The following is a 14,062-nucleotide window of genomic DNA, read 5'->3' as shown; positions in this document are numbered from 1 at the left end:
CCCTACTCAGATCACAGCAACCTCCTCTGCATTTAAATGTCAGAGTGCTATTGGCATCTTTTATTTAGAACCTTTCTCTGTATTCACTCCCTCGGTGATCTCATCCAGGTTCATGGCTTTAAATATTATCTGCATGCTGAGCACCCAAATTTATACCAGCCCAGATTGCATCTGTAAATCATAGGCATGTTTAACTGCCTAATTCACACCCCACGTGGCTGTTAGGTATTGCAAATGGATTCTTCTACAACACAGCTGCTGCTAACTCCCCACCTCCTAAATAAACAGAAAACTTGCTCTTTCAAGTCACCTTCCAATACGGTTATTGGCAATTCTACTTTCCAGTTTTGACCAAACACTGAGTAAATCATCGTTGACCTTTCTGTTCTCTCACAAGTTACATCTCATCCATTAGTAAGCCATGCCACCTCTATCAGATTCATCCAGAATTTGACTGTTTCTAACTACATTTCCTGTTACCATCCTGGATTAATCTGTTTTCCCTTGACTGGATTCATGCAGCAATCTTCTAAGTAATTTCCCTGCTTCTGTCTTGTCCCTCCCCTTCTGTCTGTTCTCAAGATCCAGAGGGACTCTGCTAAACTGAAAGTCAAACACAATCGGATCTCTCTCAGTCTCAGGCAGGTAGACCCAAATCCTCTCACAGGCCAGTGTCCTACACAGACCTTTCTTCTTACCAGTGTCCTCTGAGCTCACTTCATCCCAGCCATGCTAGCTTTATTGTTCCTCAAACACTAGGTATTCCACTTTCAGATTTTGTCACTCGGTAGTCCTCCAACCTAACCCATCTTTTCTTCAACAGCCACATAGTACCTTCCTTATTTTCTTACTTCTAAGTGTCTACTCCAGGCATCACCAGAAATGCCTGTGACTACTCTACCTAAACACCTGTCTGAACTCTTGCCAATAATCCCCAACTCACTTTCCTCCACCCCTTTTTTTCCCTTAAACTAACCCCCACAGACACAATCTACCTTGCTTATTTCATACTCTTCCTTCCCCCACCAGGAGATATCAGCTCCACAAACACGAGGAATTTCATTCACTTGATTCGCTGTCATGAACCTGTAGTGTTAAGAATAGTCCCTGGTGGCCCAAGCCATGGCATGGCAGGCTAAGCCTCCACCTATGGAGCTGGCATCCCATACGGGTGCTGGATAGTGTCCTGACTGCTTCACTTCCAATCCAGTTCTCTGCTTATGACCTGGGAAAGTAATGGAAGATGGCTCAAGTCCTTAGGTCCCTACACCCATTTAAGAGACCTAGAAGTTGTTTCTGGCTTGCAACTGGCTCAATTCTGGCTGCTAAGGCCTTCTGGGGAGTGAACCAGAGAATCGAAGACTTCTGTCTCTCTTCCTCTCAAAAAATCTTTCAAATACTGTGGATCCTCATTATTTTCTTACAACACAAGACCGTCGGTACAATGCTACTGCTTCATTCCTTTCTTCTACTCTTGGCATTATACTCCTTAAGAGCATCATTGTGAAGTCTCATGAATCCATGTACATTTAACAGGTACGCTAACACTAACCTTAGTACACAAAATACCAATTAAATCCAATATTAAAAGTTATTTTTAAATTTAAAAATAATTACAGTAAGAGAACTTCCATCCGGCTGCTTCACTCCCCATATGGCTGCAATGGCTAGAGCAGTGCCGATCGGAAGACAGGAGCTTCTTCAGGGTCCCCATGTGGGTGCAGGGGCCCAGGACTGGGGCCATCCGCCACTGCTTTCCCAGTTCACAAGCAGGGAGCTGGACTGAATTGCAGCAGTCACAACACCAACTGGTGTCTATATGGTGTGCTGACCCTGCAGGCAGAAGTTGAGCTTACCACACCACAGCACCAGTCCCTAAACTCGGTATCTTAAGGCAGAGACTCTTATAGAACACATATACTCACAAACATTTCTTTGATGAGTGAAAAACTTTGACATAATTAAATTTAACAGCTACTATACACTTATTAATCCATATTTTTACCTTAATATGCACCTAAAACATCACACTTTTTATTTATCTGCATATCTACACAAAAGACATGAAAAAATTACAAAGACTAGATATTACATACATCTAAAAATCTGGCTTTTTCCATGTATTTAGCCAACATGTTCAAGGCATTTTCACCATAATTCTACATAACACAAATTTCCCTAAATATCTTTATATCTTAAAATGTATAGTATCTGAAAAGCAAATAGCATTAATATTTTGATAGCAACACACAAAATCATTATAAAATCTAAGAAAGCTATCCCCCTAGTTCTAGGTACTTAAACACAAAGACCGTGGATTCAATCTACATGTAGTTTAATGTTTTTTTGAACACCTTTTACAGTTATTAGAGAATACTTTAAAAATTCTGGTCCCAGGCCTGGCACAGTAGCCTAGCAGCTAGAGTTCTTGCCTTGCAAGCACAGGGATTCCATATGGGTGCTGGTTCTAATCCCGGCAGTCCTGCTTCCCATCCAGCTCCCTGCTTGTGATTTGGGTAAGTAGTCAAATACTGCCCAAAGCCTTGGGACCCTGCACCTGTGTGGGAGATCTGGAAGAGACTTCTTGCTCCTGGCTCCAGATCAGAGCAGCTCTGACTGTTGCAGCCACTTGGGGAGTGAATCAGCACACTGAAAGTCTTCCTCTGTCTCTCCTCTCTGTATATCTAACTTTCAAATAAAAACAGATCTTTTAAAAAAAAAATTCTGGTCCCAAGCTCAAGTAGGAGAATTTATGTTCATCTCCTAAACTGTTTATATAGAGAATTCTAGGAACAGGAATCAGAATGGCAGTACCAGCTGAAGCACTTAAAAATAAATGTGTTGTCTTTAAAAAAAAAAGCCACTTATAGAAGCAGTTAAATATTATCCCAACAAGCATATGAAAGTACTACAAGTTCCTAAACATAGAGCTAACAGACATGGCTACTTTTGTGCAAAACAAAAGCAGGAAGTCTATGCAGACAGGCGTCTTCCAAATATTTCTGGAAAATGCATACTGTGAAGAAATTATGAATGGCTTTAAAAAAAATCTTTGGTTTGAAAGAGAGACAAGGAAACAATTGTATCAATTTGAGATGAGGGATAAGAAAAAAGATGACTCCAAGAGTGCTAGATTAGAGATACAAGTATTTCTCATATTGAACTTATTTTCACAGTCAGCAGAATAAATGCAAGCAAAAATATGACATACAAGCCTACAAGTCACCTTGGGAGATTAAGAAAATCAGACAACGCATGGGCAGGCACTTGGCCTGGTGGTTAAGGCTCACGCATCCCATTCTAGCGAGCTTGGGATTGGGTCCAGGCAGCAGGTGTTCTGCTAGGTGTGTCCGGTGAGGCAGTGCTGGCGGCTCCAGCTGGGTTCCTGCTACCCATGGGACACACCCAGATTGAGTTCCCAGCTCTCCCTGCCTGCGTGGGCACGCGGGGAATGAACCGGCACACGGAGTTCTGTCTCATAAACATTGTTTCAAAAGCTAATGCACATCCCCACAAACTTCTTGAAAGCCAGTCGCCTTTGGCAAAAAAGACAAGCAACAAGCAACACAGAAGAAGCCATGTCCTATGGCACCAACGGCGGCAATCCCGGACAACAGGAACCTTAGGGGAACAGTCAGCAGCTGCCAGACTGGCCGTGACTCATCCGCCACAACCTCCAGCAGCACCCATGCAGTCTTTTCCCAAGCACTGAACGGGTGAAGATCACTCAAGCCTTCAAAATCCTACACACCTGCACGCAACCCAACAGGCCGAGCGTCGGCAGGAAGGCACAGGCGCAGCTGCTGTGAGCAGGTGAGGCTAGCTTGCCTGCTACTTCCCGAGACCTGACCCATGGGGAAGAAGGGACCCCTGAGGGGCTTAGGGAGGAAGGCAAGAAACCCACGCCTTGAGGTGGGCCATTATTACAAGACGAACCAATTCTGTGTGTGCTTGCGCTTCAGCCAGCCATTTGGACTCTACCGGTACATATGCGCTGGTGAAACACAAAGAATCCTGGCTTGCGAAAAAACGAGAGGATTTATCCCTTGTCTTGCCAAAGGAATGCATTCAATGCAATCTCAAAGCACTCCAGCGGGTGTCGAAGGAAAGCAAATCCTTTCAAAAAATCACCTCCCTGTCCTATGCTAGGATTTCCATTTCTGCTTGACCGCTTCTTGCCTTACCGTTATCTGTCCTCAACCTTTAAACTCCCTCTAGATACACAGACACACAAGGCAGAATTCCTAGCTATGTGATTGCGATCAGAGCTTCCTGTCTACACCCAGGTAAGATGCTGCAGACGAAACGCCCCAAACCTGTGGACCACAAGTAAGGGAATAAGACAGAATAAGGAACACCAAGTTTATGTTTCAAAACCCACAGCAACACACACACGTTCCTCTGGAAGGAACAAAAACGCTGTGCTCGAGGCAATTATTAGAGGACTAGCACAATTTCTGGGTCTCCTAGCTTTGGCAAAAATCAGTTCTGACACAGTGACTGAATATGGCATTTCAAATATACCGCTCAGCCAAGACATTCAGACCAGCACTGAGACCAACTTCAAGATACTGCTTGAGAAAAACCAGAAATATCAAGACACACAAAACCCAAAACCACTACTGTGATTTAAGTTTAAAAAAAGAAACTGCAAACAAACAGGAGTATTCTAGTGAAGACGCAACTAGAGAACTGGAAAAAAAGTGGAGTCATTTTTAGCAGCTTTTTTTTTTCAGCCCAAACGGATCCCAAACAGCCTACAGGTGTGCGAATTTTAACATCCAAGGACTTAGCTCTTTGCTAAGAGAAAGTAACACAGTGAAACCTGAACTCAATAACGGCCTCAATGAACTCAATGAGAGGCCAGAGTCGTCCCCACTCCCCACCCGTGGCCTCCAGGCTTGCTGCACTTGCCTCGGGTCAATTCTCTTAAAGACTTTCCCCTCACTGGTGCTTCAATGCGTTTAATAACTTAAAACGTCTCCCGAGATGTAAACGAATAGAGTGCCACCAAAATAACATTTTCGCAGTTTCCGTGATTTTTTGATGGGGGAGGGGGAAGAGAGGAGGATGCAAAAATTCCAAAGGAACGGATCTCGGTCTCACTGCACCGATCCGAGACAGTGTCCCTACAGGAAGATGTGCGGGGTGCTAGCCTGCGGGACTGGGGACCGGACAGCTGCGGCTTCCTCTCCAGGGCCCTGCTCCCCGCAAGGGGGGTGGAGAGTCCAGACGCGCCCCCCAGGGTCGGCCCGCGCCCCCTCCGCCAGCGGCTGCAGGGGTGACCGCGGCCTCCACCTCCTCACCCCTTCCTTTGGGTACCTGATGATGTCGTCGCTGTGGCCCCGGTAGAACTTCTGCCGGTGCTCCCGCGGGCTGTACACCACGCCGACCCCCGCCACGAAGTACACGATCTCCTTGGCCGCCGTGTAGTAGAGGTTGTTGCGGCACTGGTGGCCCCGGTAGCCGTACACCCACTCGAGCCGCAGGTGGCAGCTCGGGGCGCTCCGGGCCGCCATGTCGGGGCGCCCACCCGGACGCTCCGGCTCGGGCCCGCGGCGGTGGGAGGCAGCGGCGGCTGCGGGGCGACGAAAGCCCTCCGGATGGCGGCCCGCACTTGCCGCCTGCTGCGTCTTTTAAGCCGCACCCGGCAGGTGCATCTCGTTGGTGCAGCGGCGAAGAACGCCGCCTCAGCCCACGGGCGGCAGGGAAACCCTCGCCTCGAGGAGCATGCTGAGGGCCCGGGGACGCCGGCGGCCGTCCAGTGGGTGTCCCAAGCCCTTCTGCCCGCCTCGGCTCGCCCAGGCCGTGAGCGGAGCCGAGCGGCGGCCCGCTTCCTCCAGCCTGCGGCGCCTCTGCCGCCGCCGCCCGCGCGCCCTGCTCCCGGCCCGGGTCACCTGCGGCGCTCGCGCCCCGCCGCGGCCTCGTCGCCACGGCGCACAGGGCCCGCGCAGCGCGCTCGCGACCCCAGCCTCGTGCCCGCCGCGTCCGCTCCGCCCCAGCCGGAGCTCGGGCTCCTCCGGTCCCCCGCCCACACCCTCCGCAGCCCGGTGCCTTCCCCGGGCGCGCGGGCCGCTGAGCCCTCGCCTGGCCACGCAGGGCCCACGCTGACCCCCTCGGCGACCCCCAGCCGGCGTGCTTGCTGGGGGAAGCACCGGCTGGTCCAGCGCTGGCCGTACGCCCGGCCTGGGTTGTATGGATTCCCAGAGAAGGGAACCCCAGGATGCTCACAAGCCCCATTTTCCTCCCCCTTCCCCAATACTTTGTGTGTTTCCTGCTGCCTAATGGGGCCCTCTGGCCCAGACATCGGATGGGAATAACGCCTGAATTCCTAAGTGCGTGTTTTCTTAGTTGTGTTGATGACCTCACAGCTGAAAGCAGTTTAGATCATAAAGTGGCAAGGTCGGCTCTATTTCCCAGTTGCAACGTACCTGGTGTTGTCTGTTTTTACTTTACTTACTTATTGAGCATCATCGATAACGCTTCATTAAAAGAGACTACTTGCGTGGTGATCCTGAAGTCAGGTGGCTCAGGTGGAATGCGCTTGCACTCCTGGCGGTGTCATTGCCCTTTCTACTCAACCGCCAAGTCTGTCTAAGTGATCTGAAGGGTTCAGCATTGTGGCATAGTGTGTTAAAGTGCTCCGAGCAGGTTCTAGTCCTGGCTGCTCCACTTGCCGCCCAGCTTCTTGGAAATGGCTGGAGTGCTTGGGCTCCTGCAGCTGCGTGGGAGGTTTAGGTGAAACTCCTGGCTCTTGGCTCCCCTTCCCCCCAACCACCTCCCCACCTTAACTAGTGTGGCCATCTGGGGAGTGAAATAGCAGGTGGAAGAGCAATCTCTCTTTATCTTCTTGTCCCTTTAACTCTGCCTTTTAAATAAATAAATCCCTTTTAAACCCTGGAAACCCACAATGAAGAAGTCGTATGTTCAGGGTGACAATCACAAGGTTTACAAGAAGTATCTGTCCATGATACAGCGATGTGAACTGTTGTTTAACAATTACCCTTCTGGCCTGGCGTGGTGGCCTAGAGGCTGGAGTCCTTGCCTTGCACGCGCTTGAGGGCTTGAGCCAGCCTCCACTGCTTTCCCAGTAACCTGGATTGGAAGTGGAGCAGCTGGGACCCATAAGGGCACCTATATAGGATGCCAGCACCACAGATAAAAGATTAGCTTGCTATGCCCTGGAGCCAGCCCCTCCATTTTGGATTGTGACTTTTAATCTACATGTAGTCTAAATGCAAGTGAAGAAGGACCATCTCGGAGGAAAGCATCGACACACATGCCGTGAAAAGTAAACACTGAAGGAGTTTAAATTCTCAGCAGAATCTGAAAGCTAAAAAGATCTGATTAAATTTCTGGCACCTGCTGTAAGGACAAAAAGAATCAGACTCACAAAGGAGTCTCTGGACAAAGATACCTACAATGTCTCTTCAGCAGCTGCAGGGTTTGTTTTTAAAAATAAGAATATGTTTGTTAATGTTTGAAAAGATGTGACATTTTCTGGCTATACACTTATGATGTGTTAATTACTGGTTATGTGTAATTTTATGAAGACATAGAAGAGTCCTTTTATGTAGGATATAGAAGAATAGGAAGTACTTTTGTGTGTTCCTGATTTTTCACACAATGTCTTATGGATCCCTCGACACACATGTAAGTACTCACATGATAATATTGAACTTTAATTTTCCATTATCATATTTTTCCACTGCAGTGTTTAATGACCCAAGGGTAGAGTGTGAAGCAAAAACATGCTTAATGAAACTTTTCTCAACTGAGGAGTCAAGGCCAGAAGGGATGCTGTGACACAAAGGGGACTAGAAAAGGAGTCATTCATAAATACGAGAGGAAGAAGAACCAAGCTGTCCTGTCCTTTCCTATCACAATGACATATAATCCATTATTACTAGTGTCACATCAGAAATATCAAGCTTTTATTGCTAGATGAGATTCCATCAGCTTTGTCTTTTGAAAGTTAATACAAATACAGATATTGGAGAAAGGACCCCCAAATTCTACAGATTAACAAGTGGATATTTCTTAGGCATTTGAAACATAAGCTACAGCACCTCCTTTGGTAATGCATTTCCTGAAATTTGATTTCCTGGTATGGAGTTTTAAATACTTGGAATAGTTTAAAAAATCAAGCAGGTGATTTCTTCGTTGGCTACTGCTAGTTACACACCAGACCTATGCTAGGTGATACCCTTAGTCTATAAGAGAAATAAAGGGCAAAGCACAAAAACCAGAATTCACGCTGTTCATTCTAGCTAGTAAATGCAGTCAAGTTAGGAATAGTGTGGATATTTTAACAAATTGTCCATTAAAACACATCATTGACACACTGTTAGCCTATTTTATGCACAGTATAACACAATGCCTGGCACTTCAGCCGACACTCTATATTTTTTTTGTCAGCAATAAATATAAAAGAGAACATTGTATAGTCACAAAATAATTCTGATATTTAATGCCATAATAGTCAGAACTTCTTCAGCTCTATATGGCAAAATGTACAAAATTCTACATGGCAGAAGACTAGGCAAAATGACTTGGTGGGGGAGAGAATTTTAGTATTTCATTAAATTGAAAAGTCCTAGAATGGCACCAGTGGACTTGGGTCTTAAGGCTTAAGCGATACTGTCAGAATCAGGACATCACATTTGACTCATTTTTATTTCGGTTGACTCCATTGCTAGAGCAGCCAAATAGTAACTAGAGGACCAGTCGTACCATCCTATTCTTTTAGTAATTCCTATGGAGAGAGTTTTTCTCAGAGCTCCCCTGGGAAACCACCAGACTTCAGTCATATTGTCTGTGATTGGGTGACTTGAAGTATGGGCCAGTCTTTAAACTGTGGAGTAACACCAGTGGGAGAGGATCTTTTCAATAAGAAGGGTTAGATAGCAGCATTGGCCACCCAGGGCTAACCTGGCTGCTTTAGCATTCCCTAATCTCCCAACACACCAAACCAGATATGCAATTCAATATCAAACAGGTGTCTGGTAGATGAATGTAGTAACATCAACACCGGGCTTCTCCTGACACTCTCCTGTCTCCTTCTTCCCACTAGTTGACGTTCACCTCCTGGGGAAATAGACTTCATGCCCACACTTCCAAGTTGCATCACTCAGTTTCCTCTGGGTCTCAGCTGTTGGTTCTCTATGTCCCAATTCCCATAGTGACACAGTCAATTGCATTGCAAGAGAGGAATCTTACTCGGTCCCTGGGAACCTGTCTGCTCTTTGTCCTGGTGGGGAAAAAGCTATTTTTATTAGATGGACACCAGGCAAATCTGATACTCTCTTTGTCTTTTGATATTGTTCCATACACAAATATCCTTGAAAAACATATTGCACAATGGCAAGCCATTGCTGTTATTTATTTATTTGAAAGAGTTACAGGAAGAAAGGGAGAGACACACTTGGAGAAAAGGCAGATTTTTCCATCCTCTGGTTCATTTTCCCAGGGACCACAATGGCCAGGGATGAGCCAGCCTGACGTCAGGAGCCAGAAGCTTCTTTCCATGTGGGGGGCAGGTGCCCAAGCACTTGGACCATCTTCTGCTGCTCTTCCAAGGCTGTGAGAAGTGGAGAAGCCAGGACATAAAACAGCACCCATATGTGATGCTGCTGTCAAGAGCAACAGCTTTACCTGCTATGTCACAACACTGGCCCCCACAGTCTGGATTTTTTTTTTTAGGATTTCGAGGAGGGAGAGAAAGATATCTCATCTGTTGTTTCACTTCCCAAGTGGACACAACTGAGCCAATCTGAAGCCAGGAGCTTCTTCCAGGTCTCCCACGCAGGTACAGGGTTCCAAGGCTTTGGGTCATACTCTACTGCTTTCCCAGGCCACAAGCAGGGAAATGGACTGGAAGTGCAGCAGCTGGGACACAAACCGGTGCCCATAAGGGACCCTGGGGCTTTCAAGGGAAGGATTTAGCCACTGAGCCATTGCGCAGGCCCTGGAATCTTTTTTTTTTTTAATGGTAATACTCTAAGCAAATCAAGTGCACATCTAATTTGCTGCCCTCATGTACATGTATATGAATATTTTTGTGGTAGATCAGAATAGCAGGTAAGGATATAAGAGTATTTTGCATAAAGCATTTTTTAAAATTAGAGCTTTTATTGCACATTTTAAGTATTTGTAATAGGAGTCTATATTTGACACATGAAAGGGAGATTTTGGTTTAATTGAACTGTTATCACATTAGCTAAAATATCAGGCCTATTTTTCTTTTAAAAAATCATTTTGAAAGAATCCACCATGGCCCCTTGCCACCAGAGTAAAATAGGCATGTTTTCATATAGCATTCAATCACATCAGGGTAAGATGGAGTCAGAGGCGGTTGTCATATAAATAGAATTGATATCAGAAGGGTTCTAGCTTTCTTCAATGCTTTAAAATTAATTCATTTTTAGACCTCAGCATCTGATTTTCAGAGTGCAAGAAGCTTGAGAAAAAGCAATTGAGTGTAATCAGCTCTCCTTATATGCTTCGTTTAAAAGTGTTCAGGCTGTCTTGTATGATCTGAATCAGAAAGCCTTGATAAATATTCCTAAGAATGCCTAGGTAGATCACCTTAGTGAACGTGTAATTGCCTGTGAAATTCAGACTTTAAACAAGCAATTTTAGAATGAAAGGGGATGCATAATCCTTGCATTCACTAAAATTTTTGCCACAATAACAGGTGAGAACTTCATTGGAGAGCTACAAGAGGAAAATAGATCTTGGCAGATGGTCAATAAGTTAAGGTTAATGGAATGTAGCTCAAGTGCAGAAATTGAGGGATATTTTCTTCATTTTCATGGAAGTCACTAGTTCATAATGCTTTGGGATGTGGGGTTTACTGAGGCAAATAGCAGAGCATGTCTCACCAGGTAACAAAACATCATTGCTTAAGTACTTGAAATACCAGTAATATTGAATTGCGACCACTTTACAGTAGTTTTTCTGTGAATAAAGTTCACCTAAGGTTGAAGATGAGAAGAATGTGAATAGCTACAGAAAGTAAAGCTTTTGATCTACTCACAAATATCGACCTCTATCAATGGCACTGACTAGACAAGGCAGAAGGAGTATATTTCGTATATGCTAGAACTAGCACACAATGATTCACAATACAAAACAAATTGTGAGACTAACAATATAGATGTATTTTTGTACATAGCAATTTTCTAGAAAGACAATTACCTGCAATTGAGAAGTAACAATGTTGGCTCTGCCTTCTCAATAGTCAAATCTCTTAATTCTGTTAACTGCATTGTCTGGAATGTTCTAAACAACATTAAATAATAATAATAATAATGCTAGCATAGCATATTCCATATTTGGAGTCGTCACCCTGCTCGTTACATAACTGCAGCCTTGACAGCTTAGGAAATGCCTGCACAGGTAGGCAATCAATGAATGCTTGTTGATAAATAATAAATTTCCCCCCAAAGGATTATGTCATGGAGACATGTGAAGTGTCAAGGAAATCATGTGGAAAGAGTTGAGTACCAAAAAATAATGTGGCTTGCAATATTGAAATTATGCTTGTAATATCTATTATATTCTGTATGCTACATTCTATTCATGTATCTATTCCATGCAAACGCTCACCAAATTGCAAGAGTATTGTTATAGTGGAGAAGGATTATCTGGCAAAACAGCTCCTGGGCACTTTTCTTCCTAAAGCTTTGGGTACCTTCCCACTGACACTTATAATAAGCATGATAATATTGTTCTTTGGTCCTTCAGAAAGCCAACCAACAAAACGCTTGAGCATCCCAGGAAACTGTCGCCGTGCTGTTTGTGTTTATTGCTCCAGTTTTGTTTTAACAGAACCGCTTCCATCTCTCGGTAGCCATTGATTTTGGCTTTTGCCTTGTCTTTGGGATCACGCTGCTAAAGTCACGTTTTGTCTCCATTTCAGTTCTTTGAAGAGCTGCTTGATGATATTGATCCCACTTGTTTAACATTTCCAGTGAAAGCTCTGGCCTTGTCTGCGGCTGATCTGGCACAACAGTGTTGGCACTCACAGAGCAGTGAGATTGTTACACTCTTCGATTTTCAAGGTTGTCTAGGCTGAACCCACTGAGACGTCTGTAATGTTGCCTGCTGCTTCTGCTATTGGTCATTAGTCCTTTCTCATTTAGGGCGTGGACAGAATGGATTTTTTCCTCACAATTGATGTGGATGGTCTGTGGGCTTCTTTTTTTTCCCTATTTTTAAGATGTATATATTTATTTGAAAGGCATTGTTTCACACACACACACACACACACACACACACACACACACACACAGAAACGTACCATGCATAGATTCACTTCCTAAATGGCCACGCAGTCTAGCTTGAGGCAGGCCAAGTCAGGAGCCAGGTGATTCCTCTGAGTCTTGTACGTGGGTGCAGGGGCCTAAGTACTTGGGCAATCTTTTGCTGCTTTCTCATGCACTAGGCGTTCAATCAGGGCTGTCATCAGTCTGCTGAATGTATTTGTTCCATTGCTTTCTTTGTCGTATTTCCTTGTCACTTTGTAAGATTTAAAACCATTTTGAGGGGCTGGTGCAGTAGCACAGCTGTTATGCTTGCGATGCTGGTATTCTATATGCATATCAGTTTTTTGTCCTGGATGCTCCACTTCCAAACCTGCTCCCTACTAATAATGGCCTGAGAAAAGAAACAAACAAAAAGGCCCAAGTATCTGGGGTCCTGCCATGTGTCACGTTGGCATTTAAAGTCTCTCTCTCTGTATGTATATGTATATTTATTTATATTATATATATATATATATATATATATACATTTGAAGGTGGGTGGGGAGTGTTTTTATCTGCTTCTTCTCTCACTGATTACCTGAAATGGATGGAACTGGGTTGAAGCCAGAGCCAGGAGCTAGGATCGTAGTCCAAGTCTTCCATGTGGGTGGCAAGAACCCATCACTTGTGCCATGACGGCCCCGGCCAGAGTCGGTCTTGATGGGAAGTTGAAGGCAGGAGCTGGAGCCAGGGCTAGGAAATGAAGCGAAGCATGTCGTGTGGGAAATGGGTGACTTAAGCAGAGGCTAAATGCCTGTTCCTGGTCTTTGATTTTAAGCTGCAGAGATGTCTAGTTGCTGGAGAATAAAGGATACGGATCGGTGCACTGGGATCTTTGTGGCACTGAGCCTCTTCAAGGGAGTCAGTTGTTTCCCAAGGCACCATTTTCTCCAGGAGGAAAACAATCCTGGTCTTTTTTTTTTTTTTTTAAGATTTATTTGAAAATCAGAGTTACACATAGAGAGGGAGAGATTGAGAGAGAGATGATTGAGATCTTGTCTTCACCGATTCCTTTTTGAAATGCATACAATAGCCAGGGCTGGACTAGCTTGAAGCCAGGAGCCTAGAACTCCGTTAGGGTCTCCCACGTGGGTGGCAAGAATCCTAGGCCAGGGGCTGTTCTTGGATGCTTTCCCAGGCCATTAGCAGGGAACTGGATCGAAAGTGGGGCAGCCTGGATACAACCAAGTGCTCATCTGGTGTTTCACTGCTACAGGCACAGGATTAGCACGCTATGCCACCTGGCCAGCCCCAGAGCATCTGTGGTTTTAAGAACTCTCTACAGAAACACCAAACTAGTCTTCTTAAAAACTGACAAAGTCAGCATCTTGAAGTCTAAAAAGCTGTCAGACCAGAGTAGGTGAAGGAACTAGGGTGTCGGAATTTACGGTGGTATCTTCAGTGAGATCTTGGAACCGAAGTTTAGAAGAAAACTACTGACTACCCCAAAGGCTGAAGTGGATAGTCGTGTATCAGCACCTGTTTCTTAGCTGTGACAAATGTGCCGCAGTAATACAGTACCGTGTTAGCACTAGGGAGACTTGGGGGAGGAGTACATGGGAACACTTTTCCTTAAACTTGAGACTATCCTAAAATAAGTTTAAAATATCCACGTTAGAGGAAGCCAGCTTTGAGAATCACTTGCATAAGAATCTGTTTACATCGTGCCAGGACAGGAAAAGATTGTGTGAAATATTGAGCTCAACTGTTGATGGCCGGCGCATATGTTCCTATAACCTGAGCTGCACAATTAC

At 45.2% G+C, this 14,062-nt stretch overlaps 1 protein-coding gene across 3 annotated transcripts in view; it reads right to left on the bottom strand.

Annotated features, from left to right (window-relative positions):
• The window catches only part of EML5 (EMAP like 5), a 92,136-nt gene extending 86,178 nt beyond the window's left edge, over window positions 1-5,958 (bottom strand). For 2 of the 3 annotated variants that reach the window (XM_040975191.1, XM_040975192.1), the window contains exon 1: window positions 5,323-5,958. In XM_040975191.1, coding sequence (XP_040831125.1) covers window positions 5,323-5,519 — 197 coding nt within the window. In that variant the 5' untranslated portion in view covers window positions 5,520-5,958. The remainder of the gene's footprint in view (window positions 1-5,322) is intronic. The other variant, XM_040975189.1, reaches the window with a different exon arrangement.
• Between the last annotated feature and the right edge of the window lie 8,104 nt (window positions 5,959-14,062).

This window comes from Ochotona curzoniae, unplaced genomic scaffold, assembly GCF_017591425.1.
Source record: "Ochotona curzoniae isolate NIBS_2020 unplaced genomic scaffold, NIBS_Ocur_1.0 contig_2688, whole genome shotgun sequence".
In the NCBI taxonomy this organism is placed as follows: domain Eukaryota; kingdom Metazoa; phylum Chordata; class Mammalia; order Lagomorpha; family Ochotonidae; genus Ochotona; species Ochotona curzoniae.
The sequence above is the reverse complement of the archived record's forward strand: the minus strand, read 5'-3'. Positions and strand labels throughout refer to the sequence as shown.